The sequence below is a fragment of the Nelumbo lutea genome, chromosome 4, assembly GCF_056320005.1.
Source record: "Nelumbo lutea isolate HS-2025 chromosome 4, American lotus-T2T, whole genome shotgun sequence".
Lineage (NCBI taxonomy): Eukaryota > Viridiplantae > Streptophyta > Magnoliopsida > Proteales > Nelumbonaceae > Nelumbo > Nelumbo lutea.
Window position 1 is genome coordinate 46,667,921 of NC_142687.1, and position 20,260 is coordinate 46,688,180.

The 20,260-nt window shown below is 42.0% G+C and overlaps 1 protein-coding gene across 1 annotated transcript; it reads left to right on the forward strand.

Moving 5' to 3' along the window:
* The first annotated feature begins 12,995 nt into the window (after positions 1-12,995).
* Positions 12,996-16,634, forward strand: OCT1 (organic cation/carnitine transporter1). The gene is made up of 2 exons (XM_088940870.1): positions 12,996-13,586; positions 15,285-16,634. Exons 1-2 carry the CDS (start codon positions 13,178-13,180, stop codon positions 16,493-16,495), a joined length of 1,620 nt encoding a protein of 539 aa, XP_088796996.1. The 5' UTR covers positions 12,996-13,177; the 3' UTR covers positions 16,496-16,634.
* The last annotated feature ends 3,626 nt before the right edge of the window (positions 16,635-20,260 follow it).

The following is a 20,260-nucleotide window of genomic DNA, read 5'->3' on the forward strand; positions in this document are numbered from 1 at the left end:
ATGAAACAACTTTTTATTTAATAAAAAGGCGAAATCGTGTTTTCCAATTTTTTGGCCCAATTTCGTACTTTATATGAGGGTCGAGCTTCGGCTCAAGACCTAGGCCCAATGGTTAAGCAATGCTCGGGCTCGGCCCTGAATGTATTCTATTAATTTAGAGGCAAAGCCTAACCCAAACTTAAGCCGGCTTAGCTCATGAACATTTGTAATCAAGGCACTACAAGATAATCCCTAGAAACTATTCTGTGTTGCAGTGCTACTATGATTCCTCTCATACTCATCCTAAGGTGATCTAGTACCCAAAAAATAAGAGTTATAGTGATTCATCTCCAAGACTCCCAATTTGACTAGGAATTCTTACATACTCATCTTGATGTTACCCAGAGACTTATATAAGATTCCTACTCTCACTAGGATTCTATTGCTAGAATCCTAGTTCAACTAGGAATCCTAACCCATCCCATGACCCTAACCCGTTAACATAAGTCCAAACCAATTCATTTCAAACTAGACCAAACCTAGCCCCAGCCTAAACCTTGACTTCTAATCCCTGAAGACAGGCCCAACCCAACCCCTAACCCTGACCCCTAATTAAACATGGGCCTAACCCAACCCATTTCAAACCAAACCAAACCCAGTCCCAACCAAGCCCCTGACACTAACTCCTGAACACAGACCCAACCAAACCCTTGATCTTAACCCCCAAATTCATGCCTAACCCAATCCATAGAAAACTAGACCATACGTAGTCCCAGTCCAGCACCTGACCTTAACCTCTAAAAATAAGACCAACCCAACCCATTTTAGACTAGACCAAACCCAGTCCTAGCCCTGCCCTAACCCTAACCCCTAAACATAGGTCCAACCCAACCCCAATTTAGACCATAACAGCCCTTCTCCCAGACCATGCCACAACCCCATGACTTTCACCCTATATCCAACCTTTGCCCCAACCACATGCCCAAGACCATGATCCCTAAACACAAACCCAACCCTACCCAACCCAATTCAAACTCAACCCCTAACCCTAATCCTTGAACACAGACCCAACCCAACCTATTTCAAACCAGCCCCTAGCTCTGACCCATGAACACAGACACAACCCAACCCAATTCAGACCCAACCCCTGACCTTGTCCCTATACTCAGCCCTAGATCCCAACCTCACTATGGAATTTGGCCAAAACCTCTTCCCATTTATTACCTGGGTTACATATTAGTATATTTTCATGAATGCATCCGTATACTAGTGTAAAACATAATCCTTAAACTTCTCTTTTCTAAACCAAAATTACACAAACACCATGGAGATAGAGTATTCCAATCAAATCCCACTTCTTACGAGTGCAAGTTTGCTTGCTAAGGTCCAAAACATATATATCTGCACCCTTTTTTGCACCTCATTCCATATCACTCTTGTTTAAGCGCTTGCCTCAGGTTGTCAATGGGACTGGTCTACATAGAACCATAACCAACTCGTCAAAAAATATTAAGAACCTGAAGCTGAACCAAACCCTATAAGGTTTGTAATTTTAGACCTAGAACTAAATCAATCAGTTCTTAAAGCAATCAGGTCTGACCTGATGGACCCAATTATAATAAGTCTGCTGAAACTATTATAGATTTAATATATATAATATTAGTTTATTTAATATATACGGCTTGGGTCAGGTCTAAGTTGGTTTGGGACTGCGTGGAACCTATTCTAAACAAATAATAATCAAGACAATATATCAGGAATTGGAACCAACGCATTGATACAAAATCCTAGAACCAAAACCAACCCAATCGGTTTGGGTCCATCAATTTGAACCCGACCCATTGCCAATCCTACTTTCCTCTTTGTGCTCATCAATCTTTTCCGCACTATTTTTATAGTAACTTCTCTTATCATTCAAGACAAACTCATTAAACCCTAGATCCTAGTTACCTTCTTCTTTAGCCAATCTTCTATTTGACTATCTTTATCTCTCTTTAGTACTAGCAACATTGTTTACCCCCTCAATAGCATTAGTAGCAACAATATTTTCCCCCTCAATAGTATCGCCCCATTTCTTCTTTCTCAACTCTCTCAATTTCTATCTAGGTGGCACAGAAGAGCTCGAGCTCCTGGCGCAAGGGAAGTTTCCTTCGTCTGGGATATCCCGCCCCTTCCCCTTCCGCAGTTCCCTACTAGGAACTGGGAGGATGTTAATGACTACATTGTGGCTGCACAAAAGAGCCAAAGGGAGATCTGCCACGAGGAGGTCGCTAGCTGGGGAGAGATGGACCCCAAGAAGCTCGCCAGGTTTGTCTTCGCCCACTGCATGGTGGTAAGTGTCCTTTCTCTTCCTTCTTTCTTTTTTTCTCCTTTTCTCTTTTCTGACCTTAGTCTCCTATTGGCAGGTGAACTTCGCCATCCACGCCATGGCCCCCCAGACCAACATCCACTCTGGCGATGCTCATGCTCAGAGGTCAATCGTGTAGAAGCTCTAGGGCGAGCTCAATCGGGCCCGAGGTGAAGTCCTTCAGGCTCAAAAGGGGAGCAAGGCCCAGGAGCTACTCGTCTGGGACCAAGAGGCGTAGATCGCCCGGCTATCTGAAGAGAGTCCTCGCTACAGGGAGGAGTCATCGAGGGTGGCGGCGGAGAGAGAGCTTCTTTGCCAGTAGGTTCGAGACTTGGAGTCCATACTTCAGGACTGAACTCGAAACTTCCACACCATGGTGGAGGCTAAGCGGGCTAAGGCGGTGTGGGACTTTAAGGACTCCCAGGAGTATCACGACCTCTAGGTGGAGTATGGCTCGAGCTCCTACTGCTCTGGATTTAAGCTTTGCTGCTGGTTGGTCTACAAGAAGTTCTTTGGGCTCAACTTCGATGGCGTAACAATGAAGGGTTTGGATCCTGAGACGGCGGACCTGGCGGAGGAGGAGGAGACTAACTCTCCAAAGGATGAGGACGAGGTGGAGGCGGTGGATCCCTGAGGCCGGTTGCTCTTTTGTCTTTCTTCTCTAATGAATTCTGGTGGTTCCCGGGTGTCAGAACCCGTTTTTAAATATCTTCCCAGGCTGTTAAGCCTGGTTTTTTATTTAAATTAGAAATATAATTTTTATCTTTTTTCGCTAAGTATGGTATGCTCTTTATTTTTTGCTGAAGCAACTTTGTCACTCGAGCTGTTAGAGCTACATACCCGAAGTAGGATTTTTCGGTAGTTGTTACCCTGAGCTGTCCCTTGGTGCTTGAGGTATTTTTATAGTATGTCCCAAGGTAATTACCATGTATACCCGAACTGTATGTTCATAGGCCGTTCCTTGTTGGGTTCAACTAGTGTACCAAGACGAGCTACGCTTCACAGAATTCACACCCGAGCTGCCTACACCTCTGGTACTTAATACTTAGCCTTTGGTAATGAAGCGGTTGGGTCTTTCACAGTGTCGAGGTCTTAGTTAGCTCGGTGTTTTAGCCCTTAGGCTGTGGGAGTGACTTATAGTCTACTCTTGGAGTTCGCCCATGCCATGGAGGTGACTGGATCTTATTGCGCTGAGGTCTTCGTTAGCTCGGCATTTTGGCCCTTATGCTTTGAGAGTTGCTCGTCGTCTACTCAGTAGTTTGCCCATGCCATAAGGGCGACTAGGTCTTATCGCGTCGAGGTCAATGCTAGTTCAGCATTTTGGCCCTTAGGCTTTGAGAGTGATTCGTGGTCTACTCAGTAGTCCGCCCATGCTGTAGAGGTGATTGGGTCTTATCGCGCCGAGGTCAATGTTAGCTCGGCATTTTGGCTCTTAGGCTCTGAGAGTGACTTGTGGTCTACTCAGTAGTTATAGGTAATACTGCCTTAAGTTGACAATATTCCATGCCCGAGGTACTTGTTTCCCTTCTAGGGTTTTGAGCTCGTATGTTCCTTCCCCAAGGACCCGTTTCACTTGGTAGGATCCTTTCCAATTCGGTCCAAGCTTGCCAACATCGGGCTCAGGTACCATAACTTTACGAAGGACCAGGTCACCAACGCAGAGGTTCCGCTTCTTACCCTAGCGTTATGCTACTCTTTGCTGGTAGGCTGCGGCCCTAATATATGCGAGTCCCTCACTTCGTTGAGTAGGTCGAGGTTGGTACGTAGCTCGTCTTCATTTGCCTTGTCGTCATACGCTTCTAGTTGTAGCGAGGAAACCTCGATCTCAGCAGAGATGACTGTTTCTATGTCGTAGGTGAGGTTGAAGGGGGTTTCTCCTGTGGCAGTCTTCATTGTAGTTCGGTAAGCCCATAGAACAGTAGGCAACTCGTCTGTCCATAGTCCTTTAGCTTGGTCTAGCCGTGCCTTCAGTCCATTGAGGATGGCTCTGTTCGTGACTTCTGCTTGACCGTTTGCTTGAGGGTGTGCGACTGAAGTGAAGTTCTGTCGGACTCCCATGTCTTGGCATCAGTTCTGGAATTTAATGTCCTCGAACTGCTTACCATTATTAGAAATCAATACCCGAGGTAACCCGAAGTGGCACACTATATTTTTCCAAAAAATGTTTTGTATGTTTTGAGTTGTGATTGTCACGAGAGGTTCAACTTCTACCCACTTAATGAAATAATCCACTGCTACCACTAAAAATTTACTCTGGCCTGTCACTGGTGGAAACGGTCCGAGTATATCGATGCCCCATTGTGCGAAAGGCCACGGGCTGGTGAGATACTTGAGGTTGGTAGTGGGTTGATGGTGGATATTGGCATACTTCTAGCACCTACCCCCCAAGTGTCCACCGCACATGCCCTCATGAGTGTCGCGGAGCACGAGCTCGGCTTTGGAAGGTCGCAAGCAGTGCATGTAGGGGAGCGTGTAGGATTTTTGGTACAGTCGTTCGTCTATCATGACGTATTTGGTCGCCTGACGCTCTACCCTTCTGGTGGCATTACGGTCTGCAGGGAGGGTACCGTGTAGTAGGAAGCTCATTGTGGATTGATCCAGCTCGTCTCTGCTTGAACGACAGAAGCGACCTCCTCTGCCCCCCCGAGAATGCTAGGCCGAGGTAGGTTCTCTATGTACACGGTTCTCATGGTATTATCACTGGTGCTGGCTAACCGAGATAGGGTGTCGGCCTCAGCGTTCTCCGACCTCGAGATTTGCTTGATGAAGTGTGACTAGAAGTTAAGCATAGCCTCTCTTACTTTGGCTAAGTAGGCAATCATAGTTGGTTCACGAGCTTCGTATTCGCCTGAGACTTGATTGACCACAAGCTGGGAATCGCTGCAAATGACAATATGCTTGGCTTTCACTTCTTTGGCTAGAGCCAGCCCGGCTATCAACGCTTCGTACTCCGCTTCATTGTTGGCTGCCGCAAACTCAAAGCGTAGTGCATACTCCAACTTTGTGCCACTTGGGCCATACAGAACGATTCTGACTCCGTTGCCCTTCTGGTTCGAGGAGCCATCTACATGAAGGATCCAGGGCTCCTCATCCAAGTTCATGCTTGGCCTCACTAGGAGAGATGCCGCACTGGCTACTACCTCACGGTGCTCGGAATCAACCGGCCTGGGAGCTTCGAGCTCACCCAAACTGGGGGCCTCATGCTCAACCGACTTGGGGACTTCGGAGCTGAAAGTGCATTCTGTGACAAAGTCTGCTAAGGCTTGGGCCTTGATAGCAATTCGCGGCTTGCATTGGAGGTCGTACTCACTGAGCTCAACGGCCCACATCATCAGTCAACCAGAGACCTCGGGCTTGAGCAGAACTTGCCTCAGAGGTTTGTTGGTGAGGACGACAACAGTATGAGCTTGGAAGTACGGATGGAGCTTTTGGGCTGCAATAACCAATGCGTAGGCTAGCTTTTCTATCTCCAAATATCTCGTCTCTACTCCCTACAACACTTTACTCACAAAGTAGATAGGTCGTTGGACCCGATCTACCTCTTTTATTAGTACTGAGCTGACTACTTCATCACTTGCTGACAGGTACAATTCTAAAACATCGCCCTGCTCGGGTCGGGTTAAAACCGATATGCTAGTGAGGTACCTTTTGAGATCGTCAAAAGCAAGCTGACAATCTCAGGTCCACTCAAACCCTTTGCTTTTAATTGCTTTAAAGAAAGGTAGGCAACGGTCTGCCGATTTGGACATGAAGCGGCTCAAAGCAACTATTCGGCCATTCAGCCTTTGAACCTCCTTCACTTTTCTAGGTGGTCTCAAGTCTAGGATGGCTTTTACTTTGTTCGAGTTAGCCTCAATGTTGTGCTGGTTAACGATGTACCCCAGGAACTTACCCGAGGTGACACCAAAGGCACACTTATTCGGATTCCACTTCATGTTAAATCTACGCAAAATTTCAAAAACTAAATGCACGTCTTGTATTAATTCATGCGAAAATTGGGTTTTGACGACCATGTCGTCTACATAGCACTCTATTTTTTGGCCAATCAATGGCTCAAACAACTTATTTACAAGTCTTTGAAAGGTTGCCTTGGCATTTTTTAGCCCAAAGGGCATGACCTTGTAACAGTACAGGCCAAGCTCGATTATGAAGGCAGTCTTTTCTTCATCAATCGGGTCTATCCTGATCTGATTGTAGCCCAAATAGGCATCTAGAAAGCTCAGCAACTCGTGCCCCAAGGTCACGTCCACCAGATGGTCGATCCTGGGGAGTGGGAAGCAATTCTTTGGGTAAGCTCGGTTCAGGTCGGTGTAGTCGATGCACATGCGCCATTTACCGTTAGTCTTTTTTACCAGAATGGGGTTGGCCACCTAGCTTGGGTAATGGACTTCCCTGATAAAATCGGCTGCAGGGAGCTTTCCGACCTCCTCATCGACTGCCCTCCATCACTCTGGGGCTAGGTGTTGTTTCTTCTGTCTAACGGGCCTGACTACAGGATCAATATTTAGCCTATGAGTGATAATGCTAGGGTCTATGCCGGGCATTTTTGCCACAGACCATGCAAAAACATCTAAATTTTCAACTAAGAAGCATACCAGTTTAGATCGCAATGGCTCCTCAATGGAAATTCCGATTTGAAGTGTTCGGTCTGATCCTCCGTCGATGCCGGGATGGAGACGGTCTCTTCTGTAGGCGCAGCTCGCTCCTCGCTCTGCTTTGTAGGTCGCTCCAGCTCGAGGTCGTCGGCCACCTTGGCTTTCCCTTTAAGGACGGTGACGTAGCATTTGCAAGACTCAAGCTGGTCACCTCGCGCTATCCCGATTTGAAAGTCTGTGGGGAACTTAATGGCCAAGTAGTAGGTGGATACCACAGCTTGTAAGGCATGGGTGATCGGCCGACCTACTATGGCATTATACGGGGAGGGGGTTGCGACTACTAAGAAATCATAGTTGAGCCTCACTATGCTAGGCCAAGTGTCGACTTCCACAGGTATTGTGATCCTTCCCGGGGGCCTGATTTCCTCTCTGCTGAAGCCTACGAAGGGAGTGTTCGTGGGCTTTAGGTCACTCTCTTGGAGCTAAAGTTGGTCGAAGGCTCATTTGAAGAGGATGTCTGCTGAGCTGCCTGAGTCGACGAGGACGCACTTGACTTCAAAGTCACTGATCTTCATCTTTATGACGAGCGTGTCATCATGAGGGTAGTGGACCCCGCGCGCGTCATCTTCTGTGAAGAAGATTGGGTTTTCCATCTTCGGTCGCTTCGGGGGGTTCTGTTCCTCCCCGGTAGCCTCGCGATCTGATGTCCGAGTTGCGGCTGAGGTGCAACCCGCTACAATCGATCCTTCGACTATCACATGGATGGTCCCCCGAACTGATCTCTCTTCGGGGGGCTGCTTCTGCGGCTATTCTGCTTGTCTGCTGGACTCGAGAGCATCTCTACTATGCTCCCTCTGCCGACTTGCTTTATTATTACTATTATTATTTTGTACAAAATCTATCAGATACCCGTGACGGATGAGCTCCTCTATCTCGTCGCGGAGGTTTTTACAGTTCTCAGTGTTGTGACCGTGGTCTTTATGAAAACTACAATACAATTTTTTATTTCTAACATTAGGGTCCTCCTTCAGCCGAGGTGGCCACTTCACATACGGGGCATGCTTGATCACCATGAGGATCTCGACCCGCTTCACGTTGAGGGGCATGTTGTCCCTTTCTACTATTGGAGCTCAGAAAGGCTGATTTGGCTTTGCACCCCGAGCTTGGTTCTTCTTCTTCTTCTTGTCGCCCTGAGTTGAGGGCTGTGGTTCCCTTTTCCTTTTCTCAAGGGCCTGCTCGCCCTTCTGCTTGATCTCTTCCTCTGTCCCGATAAACCGATCTACAAGCTTGAGGAACTCGGTCACGGTCTTGTGCTGATTGACGACCACATGACACTTGAACTCTTTGTGGGTAATGCCTCGCTTAGTTGCGGTGAGGCAAACTGCAGGGTCCAGATTGGGTATCTGTAGACAAGCATCATTAAACCGCTTGATGTAACTCTGAATGGATTGCCCTTCCTTTTGAACTATGCCGAGGAGGCTTTCTTGAGTTCTTGGGCACCTCTTATTAGTGACAAAGTGGGAGGTGAAAACTTGCACGAATTGCTCCCAACTTCTTATCGAACCGGACGCGAGGTTTCAGTACCATGTGGGGGCTACCCCTTTGAATGTGGTGGAGAAGGCCACGCACATGCAGGATTCACTGGCCCTTGCCAGGTGCATCTGGGACTGAAAGGCATCCACATGATCATTCGGATCGAAGGATCCATCATACTTGTCCAGTGAAGGGAGCTTAAAGTCTCTTGGCATGGGGACAACAAGAAATTCTGGAGACAGTGGGGAAGGAACTGAGAGGAGAGGAGTAGCTTTTACTTCACCTGAGCTCACCTCCTCTTTACCTTTGAGCTCGGGCGAGACACAGGTAGCAGTTCAGCGATCTCATCAACGTCTTCGTTGCTGCTTTGCCAGCTCAGCGTTGGTGCTGCTTGCTTCAGTGTTATCGAGCTTGATGGACTCGGACTGCTGGTGGTAGCTCTGCACCGAAGGGCCCTGCCTGATGTCTATGGCTAGGACCTCAAACGGATTTTCTGCTTGCGGGAGCTCAAACTGCGAGTGTTGGGGCGATACGGGCTTGGCTAGATGGGAGGCCCCCGACCTGCCCACAGGCTACGAGGCGGGGGTGGCTGGCCTCTCCTTTTTGCCATGGGAAGAGACTTGGCTCTTGGAGAGATCCTAGGCCTAAGAGGCTTCTCCCCGGCGAGGTTGTTCGCTCCGGTGGGAGAGCTTGGTTTGCTTCGTGGCCAGGTGCCTAGGAGGGAGTAGCTGCTGGGCCTGAGGCAATGAAGGGAACTACTGCTGATACTGGTACTGAGAGACATGGTGCAACACTTGTTGCTGGTAGAGTTGGAACTGTTGGAACTGCTACATTTGAGCTTGCATGGCTCACATGCACTGCACTAAGTCTTCCAACTGATTCTGTTCAGTCACTAGGGGCACAACCGAAGGTTCAACAAAGGTCGCTCCAACTGTGGAAGGGAGTAGAGCGTTCACGGGTGCCACTGTAAGAGGCACGTTCAGGCTGGGGATCCCGTCCACAGAGAGGGAACGGTGAATTGTCTGATATAGACAGTGGGAAGCTAGGGTTGCTCTCCAGAAGTGTTCTGGTTGGCACCACACCCAGCGTTGTTGGAGGAGGCCATGAATGCTAAGTTCTCGAAAGGAAAATGTAAAAACTTAGAGGAAGGCTTTTTTGAAGCGTTTCCCACAGACGGTGCCAAATGATGCTACGCAATCCAGGCACTCCTAGCTGGCAACTGACTGGCTCCTCACTGGTGACAGACGGTACCTAAGAAGAGAGCGGTGAAGGATTCTCGGGGGAATTGCCCAGTGGGAATACTCTGATGCTTAAGTTAGAACACTGAAGAAAATAGTAAAGAGTGTAAAGAAGTCTAAGAGTGTAGGTCGTACTAGATCACTGAGTTAGCTCGAGAGAAAGTTCGAGATATTCAAGATAAGATATCAGATAGTCGAGAGAGCCCTTCCCTTCAACTAGGGGGCTCTTATATATGAGCGTTCTTGTCAAATCGGGCATAACCGCCACTGGACCTCTGTCGCAGCCGTTATCTGCCAGGGCTGCACAGGTAACCGTTGTAGTGTACTACCCAATCGGACGAGTGACGCGTCCCAGAAGGACAGACACGCCACCACCTGTCAAGAGACGTGGGCGCAGACTTGTCGGGTTGGTAGGGACTGCACCATCGGTGAGGAGATGTGGCATAGTCTGATGAGTATGGTTTTATCAGATAGAAGCTTCCTGAAAACATCACGTCGCTTAGTAATGAGCTGCCTTGTAGGGAGCTATCCTGTCGTGAGCTACCTTGTATCGAGCTCCTGAGGGTATTGCAAGGTGATTCCTCTTGAACTGGCCCTTGAAGTAGTTTTTTTGCCTAAGTATTGGAGCGAGCTAGTTATCCTAGCTCGCGAGCTGGGGTAGACTTGTCTTGGAGTATTCCCTTTTAGTACATCGGGGGTCCTCGAGCTCATCCTATAACGAGCTCATCCTATGGCGAGTTGTCCTGCGGGCTCATTACTTAGTCGCGGTGAGGCTATTGTGTTGAACTATTTCTTATGCTGAGTCATGTCCACATGTCACCGTCTCAAAGGGTCATGTCAAATCATCCTCCATCAATCACCATTCCCTCTAACATTGCCCACCCTACCCTAAACACCTTTTTTTAATGGTCTCATTTTGTGTTGCGCAACCAAACTCTAACTCCAAACCATCCCCTATAATCCCCAAAATTACATCCTCACCTAACCTGATGCCAAGAATATTACTACCATCAAACCCAAAAACCACATTACCCTCACTCTTTGCATTTAAATAGATTGTAGACCCTATTAGTCACCCCTCTTCCACCTCTTCAGCAATACAACTCTTTGAATTATAAAATGGGTTTTGACACATTACGCTTCACATACATGACAAGTGACCCACCACTAGGTACATGCTTCAACAACACAAAAGTTGTTGAATCATCCACAACATCCATCAACCCATCAAATAAACCCAAATTAGGTGCCCTATAACCTCCTTCATTAAATACCCACAATTTTTATCATAGTTAGTAGTGTCCAATATGATATTTTATCAACATCTATCTTATCAATGAGCTTTACCCTCCCTAAAACATATAGAAAGCCCAGGTTATTCTCAAATTTCCCACCTATAAACCATTTCAATTGCATAGCCACATCTACAACCATTGTATAGGCCTATTACACTCCATATACATGACAAGTGACCCACTATTGGGTACATGCTTTAACAACCCAAAAGTTATCAAACCATCCACAAATTCCATCAACCTATCAGATAAACCCAAATTAGGTACCCTATAACCTCCTTTAAATACCCCCATCTTCTACCCTAGTTAGCAGTGTCCGATACGATATTTTATCAACATCTATCTTATCAATGAGCTTTACCCTCCCAAAAACATATAGAAAGCCAGGGTTATTCTCAAATTTCCCACCTATAAACCATTTCAATTGCATAGCCACATCCACAACCTTGGTATAGGCCTTTATGTCTGAGAAAATAATTTGGATCACATACATCCAATCAAAAGATTAAACAAATCGTAAACAAGTAATTTAGAGAATAAACAATGCATAATTTAAAAAAAAAAAACAATAAGCGAGATCAAAGCTAACAAACAATAATGCCTCAGGTACTAGTAAATAGAGCCAATTGAAAACAAATTAAAAACACACAAAAAATGACAACACTTTATAAAAAAAAAAAGTATACTTTGTGTATCTTGAAGATTGGTAGAGTGGTGGATGCTTCAAATGCATTACCTACGAGAAAACACAATAGACTCCGTCCTACCTAAGATTTAATAGCACTTGTGTTTGAGGAGAAGACAAAGACTTTAACCTCCCTTTCACTAATAGTGAGGTATGAAGATTACCAAGTGCATGAAAAAACAATTTTGTCAATTTTAGTTGAATTAGAAGAGTATGGGGATTTAGGGTTCTTCGTCGATAATGGAATACAAGGTAGATGACCAAAATGTCTTCTTTCTCTTGGGTTTTTTTACCTTTCTTGTCATTTTAGGGTTCGGGGGGTTGGAGTGTGATGTCGTGTACTTTTGTGTGGGACCCACCTATTAATCGGATGGTTGTGTAACAAAACTGTCGATGACATCTCTAACATCATATGCTTTTGCCTAATGCTGGCCTTTTCAAGTTAGTTTGAGGTCCAAATGACCATTTTTATTCTTTAGGGTCAAAAGTGTCTTTTTAGCAAAACTTGAGAGTTGTCAGAGACAAAAATCCAAAGAAAAATAAGTATGATAAATAAGATATATTTTTTATTAACTATGGAAATGAAATTCAAAATATAAAAGCAATCCAAAAATGAAGTTCTATTTGGTAGGTCAACAATCCAACCTTTTGGGTCAAATGTATCAATCCTTGATGACATAATTATACAGTAAAATTTCAAAAGATAAAAATATTTAAAAAATAAAAAAAATACATAAACTTAGTAGAAAACATTTGGGAACATATCTAATTTTCATCATATTTAAAAATAAATGTTATAAATAATAATTATTTTTATACAAATAGAAATAAAAAATATGAAAAATTTTGACAAATATTATTACTATTGCTATATATCACAATATTCAGACTAATTTTATTAATAGATACGATATAAATTTTAAGTATAACTTACGACAAATATATATAATATATATATATATATATATATATATAGATTTATACAACAAATCGAACCCGATTATATGGAAATAGATAGGCCAATTATAAATGAATCGAATTCGGATCACCCTCGATGGAATAGAATTGGAATTAGAATTTCAACGATTGGATACTATTTACAGCCCTTAAATCATTGTTCTAAACTCCTAATATAATAATACTCCGGGTAGTATCACACTCTTTCAATCCTTCGGAAACTCAGCAGTTTCTAAGTGCCGTGACGCGTCAAACAGCACTTCATGCGCAGACGTAGGAAACGCAACCTCAACCATCTGTTTAGTGTTCCTGAAAGCAACAACAAATACCTAGTAGAACTAGTAGAGTCTAGATGCAGAAGAGCGAATAAAAACTAAACCCTAGAAACTATTCACAGATTTCTACATATACCACAATAATATTGGTGGGTCAAAACATTCCCAATCCTTCTTTAATAAGAAATCATTGAACCAACTTCATTGGATCTATAAATAGTCGCCACAGAGAGCATATTAACCAGTTGCAGCTCCTCCACAAACCAAACTGCAATGGAGGAGTTACAGGTGCTCGTCGACCAGGGTGAAGTTGACGAGAATGCACCCAACAAAGAAGCGAAGAAGCTGGAGTTGACCGTAGACGAGGTGATCGAAGAGCACGTAGGCTCGTTTGGGATTGCTCAGCTGGTCCATGTCTTCATGGTGTCGCTGGCCTGGTTATTCGACTCACAGAACACGTTGGTGACAATATTTTCAGACGCGCAGCCTTCTTGGAGCTGCAAGGGCGGTGGGTCATGGTGCCAGCAGGGCTCGAAGCGGTCCATGTGTGGGCTTGAGCAGGGGACGTGGGAATGGGTCGGAGGAAACGCTAGCTCCACCATTGCTGAGTGGGGGCTTGTCTGTGATCGCAAGTTTCAGACTGGTATTCCGGCATCCTTGTTCTTCCTCGGCTCCCTCTTGGGTAAGTTTTAATTTGCTTGTTTTGTGGAATTACATTGAGAATTGGAGGTTATTTTGGTCATTCAATGGTTTGGTTGTTCCTGGGTCCTAGCTCACCGTATCCATGGTTGTGTCGATCTCTGGTTATTTTCTTTTTTTTTTTTTTTATTTGTTGGGTGTTTGCCTGTTTGGTTCGAAGAATGATTTCTTTTAATTACTTCTTTAAGACAGATACTTTGAAGAGTTTAGGCTTCTGTTTGGGTTGATAGAAAATAGAAATTAGAGTTAAAGTTCTTAAGAACTGCTTCAGGAAGAACATCAATACTGCACGGAGCTATTGGGTTGGAGGGTAATAATTTATGTTGGGACTCAGGACTAATGAAGTGGCTTTGGGTTATCCGCCAACCCAACCCAAGTCCATAAGACACGTATTTTATGCATGCTATAATTTAGAATATGAAGCACAATTGAGGTGAGAGTACAATGCATAAATAAGAAGACTTTTGTATCAAAAAAAAAAAAAAGAAAAAGTAATAAGAAGACTTTCAAACCTAAGTCTGTTCAACCCCACTAAGCCTGTGCAAGCCCAACACTAGCCTGAGTTGTGTTGGGTTCATCTTCAGATGCATTTGGATTTACAAACTCAAGCTTTGACATGGGATTGGTCCAAGATAAAGCCCAAGGTTCAGTCTTAATGTTGGGCCTGGATTGCTGGTCTTATTGAAAAATTATGACTGGCATGGTTGCAGAGTTATGAAACTAAATTAAATTTGATTTGGGATTAAAGAATGTGAACTAGATTTCTACTCTAAATTATGAAATGATGCAAGTTAAAATTTAGGGTAGGATCCATGCCACTCTACATACATTTTATTTTGAATTAAAATTTATTTAGCCGCCCTTTTATGTGGGCAGGAGGCTTGGCTACATGTTTGAAGGAGAATCTTTATTGTCTGAGGATTTTGTTTTATTGTGGCACATGCAGAGATGGCTGGTTTTGGGGAGAAAAAGAAAGGAGAAACAGAACAGAAATTTTAATAAGGAAAAAGTCATTATGAAAAGAAAGAAAGACAGTGGGAGTTAACAGAAGCAAGAGTTAGGAGAGAGGGTAGATACAAACTAGAGAGAAAAACAAAAATGTTCATGTAAAAAGATGGACCATGTGCTTAGTCTTATGAGTGAATTAAAAGTTATTTCTTGATAAGTTCATGTTTGTGAGAGCTTATTTTTAAGTGCTTATTTGAATAAGCACTTATGGGCGAGGACCACACCAATGTCCAATAAGAACTTATTTGCATTTGGGAAATAAGCCCCAATAAATGTTTATTTTGATGAATAAGCACTTATTCATCAAATTCTGAATGACCTTTAAGAACTTATTGAATAAGCGCTTGCCCATCTTGACCAGCCAAATCATTTGAAAATACTTGTATATAGTACCCCTGTTTGAAATAAGTGCTTTTTCACCAAACACTCTATTACGATCCTCCTAAAAGTCATAAGAAAAGCCATGTAATTATCTTTAGATTTTCCTTTTCCTTTTGTTTTGTTAATGAGATGTTGTACTAGGACTTTCTTCATCAATAAGTGTTTTGTTTTGTTTTCTGAATAAGATGTTCCTCTGCTAGCTTGACATCCAATTTTTGTATATTTTTCTGTCTGAACACGCTCTCTCATGCATGCTGATAGTTGTCAATTCTCACTACTGGTGGCTTCCCAGGCTCTGCTGTTTTCGGCCGCTTGGCAGACTTGTATATAGGAAGGAAAAGAACAGTTCTCCTGTCATGCCTCCTAACGTCCATGACTGCCTTCTTGACTTCTCTTTCTCCGAATGTGTGGATCTATGCCCTACTCCGTTTCTCAAATGGGTTTGCTCGAGCAGGCATTGGGATTTGCTGTCTCGTCCTCTCAACAGAGGTTGTTGGGAGAAAATGGCGAGGACAAGTTGGCCAATATGGTTTCTTCTTCTTCACAGTCGGTTTCCTTTCTCTCCCTTTGATGGCTTATCCTAACAGAACCTCCTGGAGAAACATATACAAGATTATTTCCCTTCTCCCCTTTGTTTACTCCATTCTCATCCTTCCTTTTGTCTCTGAATCGCCAAGATGGCTGGTGGTTAGGGGAAGAACCAAAGAAGCACTAGAAGTTTTAAGGGTGTTAGCAAGAATGAATGGGAAGAAATTACCCATGAGCCTACATATTTCTAACCCTTCAACCAGCAGCAAACTCAACGAACCAGATGTTACCAAGAGCCTGTGGTCAGCAAGGTGGGCTACAAGAAGGATGATCACCGTGATGATCGCTGGTTTAGGAGTTGGGTTTATGTACTATGGCATACAGCTGAACGTCGAAAACTTGAATTTCAATCTTTATTTGACAGTTGTAGTGAACGCGATGATGGAGATTCCAGCAGTTTTCATTGGTAGCTTGCTCCTCAGCTTCATGAACCGCCGTTTACTGTTCTCATCATCAGCTTACATTGCTGGAGCTTCATGCATTATCTGTATTTTCTTCTCACGAAAAAACAGTGCTGTAATGGGAGGCCAAGGGAAGAATGAAGAAGAAAAAGGAAACTGGACTCAATTAATTATAGAGGCTATCGGGTTCATGGCAGCTTCAACTGCATTCGATATACTATATATTTACTGTGTTGAACTCTTCCCCACCAATGTAAGAAACTCTGCAGTGTCACTATTGCGCCAAGCATTAATGCTGGGAGCATCAATAGCACCTCTTCTAGTAGTTCTAGGCCGTTTAAGCCCATCTCTGTCATTCTTGATTTTTGGGGGCTTTGCAATCCTCAGTGGTATCTTAACACTATGGCTTCCTGAAACTAGAAATGCTCCTCTCTATGAAACACTAGAGCAGCAAGAGGAGGAAGAAAAGCTTAGCTCAGCTTCTGATTCAGAATTAGAACTTGGGAAGCAATGAAGGAACTTGTATCTTCGCATTGTGATCTTAGGCAGGATCAATAGTTGTGTAGTCTTCATGTAATTTAGCTTGCAATATACAATACAGTTCTGTAAGATTGAGTCAGTTTTATCTAAAGCATTTATGATAACTTACCACATATAGATCCATACATGCATCTACTAGATTGTGGGCCTGACAAAAACTCAATGCCTTTCAGCATAAATTTGTATCATTTCAGGCATAATTATAGCCTCTAAATAGATAATTTAGACCAGGTAAACCAATCATAATTACAGACTGTTTTAGGTAAGACCTAAATCATAAGTTTAAACCATCTTCGTTTTAATTTAATTTTGGATCAGTTCCTATTAATTCTTGATAACCTGAACTACTACTACTGGAGGGTTATGGTAACCTTCTTTTCCAAGATACAGAGACGAATCTATGTGGTTGCAATTACCCTTTTACTAACACTCTTATGGGAGATAGGATGTCCATGAATGAAGGAGCCAAAAATGAAAATCAATGGTTTACTCTAAAAGAGAGAGAACGCTGACTTTCAGAGAGAGACAGAGGGAGAGACGTGACTTGTGAGAGAACTTTCCTATTACAAAAAGGAAACACGACAATAGGAGAGCGGCAATGAATTCCCACTTCCCAAGTGTGGTTATGAGGTTATCCATCAACAAGGAACAGAAGGCTATTGCTATTGTAAGCATTGATAGTGACGGACTGGCGGTGGCAGCGGCGGCCGGCGGACGATGGGATTAATAAAATTAATGAAACTAAAATTGTTAATATAAACTAATAAAAAAAATCAAAATAATTAATTTCAAGTCCATTAAAAATAAAAAAGTAGCCCAGTGGAGGAGGCTCCTACCAATGCAGGAGGGGTGTACCTAGCATTACCCCTATTACCCTATACATAATACATATAGAGAGGTTGAGGTTGTTTCCAAGATTTGAACCCTCGTTTCCATTGAGCAACCCAACCATTTGCACCAACATCCATTGAAAATAAGAAATATGAAAATAGCACAATTCCATCTAAATACATGCTAAATTTATCTAACAACAAGCAATAAAATTAATCTCATCAACACAAATTAATATAAAATAGAATCTATTTAGATTCCCTTTACAAATGATATTAAATAAAAATTAGTAAACTTCTTAATTTTAATTGATCAACTTCAAACACATTTAAATCCCACTTAAAAATAATAAAAATTAGTACAAAACTATATAGCAATAACTATAAATTTATCCAATAATAATAATAATAATAATTAAAAATAATAAAAATAAAAATTGTAGAAACTATTTTTATCAATTTAAAACCTATTCACATTCCATTTAAAAATAATATAAAATTATTAGAATAATAAAAATAGTAGATTTTAATGATAATTTATAACTTTTCTAAGGCTAATTAATAGAATTTTAAATTTTAATATTTAATTATGGCAACACTAAAATGAATTGTAAAGTAATTTTTAATTTATTTTTATAATTAATTAAACTTTAAAGTTACATAACAATAATTAGTAATAAGTTAAAATTTAGAACTAATTATTTTTAAGCCAATTTAAAAGTTAATTAACATAATTAATAATTAACTAACTCATAAAATAAAATTTTTATAAAATGGATATGTGCATAGGAAATTAATCACTATCACTAGGGTTCAACTAGAATTACAATCGTAATGGCTATACGTAACCCAAAAATAATATTCAGCATTCGACTAAGCATTTTCAATTCATCGTTGATCTGAACAGTGGAACTGTTCAAACCATCACCAAATCCTAGTTTTGCATTCTTTAGGATGATATAACTTTGTGCTCAATTGACCAATTGGGGTGATCAAAGGGCTGAAGGCGTCTTACCCCACTATATGACTTGAGGAAAAATAGTTCAGCCTCCAAGTGGGTTTTTAAAATAGTGGCCAAACTTAAACCAATTTAGCTCAATTTGATATGTCATTTGACTTCTTTTTGTTTCAATTTTGCTTAACAAAATTTGTGAATCGCATGTCTTGGATAGTAAATTCCTAAATCTAAAGGAAAAGTTTTCTTCCTAGATAGTTTTACAAAGGATAATCCAGAGCTACTTGTTGGTTGAATTGTGGGTACCACTGACCTGGATGTGCTCTGCAAAACCCATTATCAGGTGTGTGAAAACCTTAGAAAATGTTGCATCTCCACAACCTCCTTAAATTTGGAGAAACAGAGAGACGGGACTGAATTTAGTTGCTTGTCAGTCCCAATTTTGCTAAAATACAAGTTTTTGGAGACTCACCTAATGTAAACCAAAGAAATAGGTTGACTTGGAAAGTCACATGCCCACCGAAAATAAGATTTTTTTTATATCTTCTGATAAAGAATAAGTTCCCCTCCAAAATCAATCTAGAAAAAAGGGGATTTACTTGCCCCCCCTCTGGGCCGATCGATCAAAATATCAATATTTGGGAGTTGTGTGCTGGGATGTGTGAAAGTCAAGGCAGAGATGAGAACTTAATCTTGGAAAAATAATGCTTTTATGCTTTGGATTTTGTGGAAATGCAAAAATCAGAAAACTTTCTCTAATATTTCTACTCCTCCCTCTTTGGTCATTAAGAGGGCTCTTGATCATTTTAAATCATGGAGGCAAGTCATTTGGAAGAGCCTCAAGATGGGATCCATTAAAATCAACGCCTCCTGTGTGGATGGGAAGTGTTCTATTGCAAGCATTGTCAGAGACTTCTCCGAAAATGTTCTTGACATTAAAGGTTATAAATTGGGCTACACCACCATCAACGTTGCTGAGGCTTGGGCTGCATGTAAGCACATAATCTTACTCTTAACTTCAAAGACACCCCCATTATCATTGAAGGCGATTCGAAGCTGGTCATTTCTTGTCTTCAGTGGTCCACTTCCCTCCATGGCATTTAAGGAGCATAATTTCTAGCTGTAAAGAGCTTGTGGATGCTTTCAACCTGCAGATTTCTTACCACCATGTTTTCCGGGAGGCAAATCAAGTGGATGATCTTTTAACCTACTTAGCACTAAAGAACATGGGGGACTCCCTCTCTCTTGACCCCTCTAATCTTCCCTCTAGTTTGTCTTGTGTAGCACATTTTGGTTTCCATAAAAAAAAAAAAAAAAAAAAAAAAAAAAAAAAAAAAAACTAAAGTTCATGAGCCAAGCTATTTTCTAGGAAGGTATTAGAACCCCATACACACCCGATTAAACAATTAATGGGCCTCTACTTTGTTGAATTATCAATTTAAAATTTTAGCAATTCTACGTTGAAATTAAACTACCAATTAGCACAACACAAACAATACTAAAAATTTAAAACTAATTAACATAAGAAAGAATTAAATAAAATCTATCAAGGAAAGTTAAATCCGATTTAAAGAAAGAAATTTGAGATTTAAAGCGAACGAAACCACTTTGCTATCACATTAAGATGCCAAATAATTAAAAATAAAGTAGATCTAACAAGTAACTATAATGCCAAAACTAACCGTAATCAAATATTTAGAACAATCACAAATTAGCATGATTAATTTATTTTTAATACAAGGCAAATATCTAGAATGATATGTTAGAATGAAACTCTAATCCTAAAGACTTAATTTAATGTGAAAGTACAAACTAAAGCTGCATTTGGAATCAGTAATCACGTGATGGTGAAGAGTGTAAAATTTTATATCAATAAAATTGATGTAGTATTTACATCGACAATCAATGTAAAACTTTACGTTTGATAGGTTATACATCGATTATCGACGTAAAA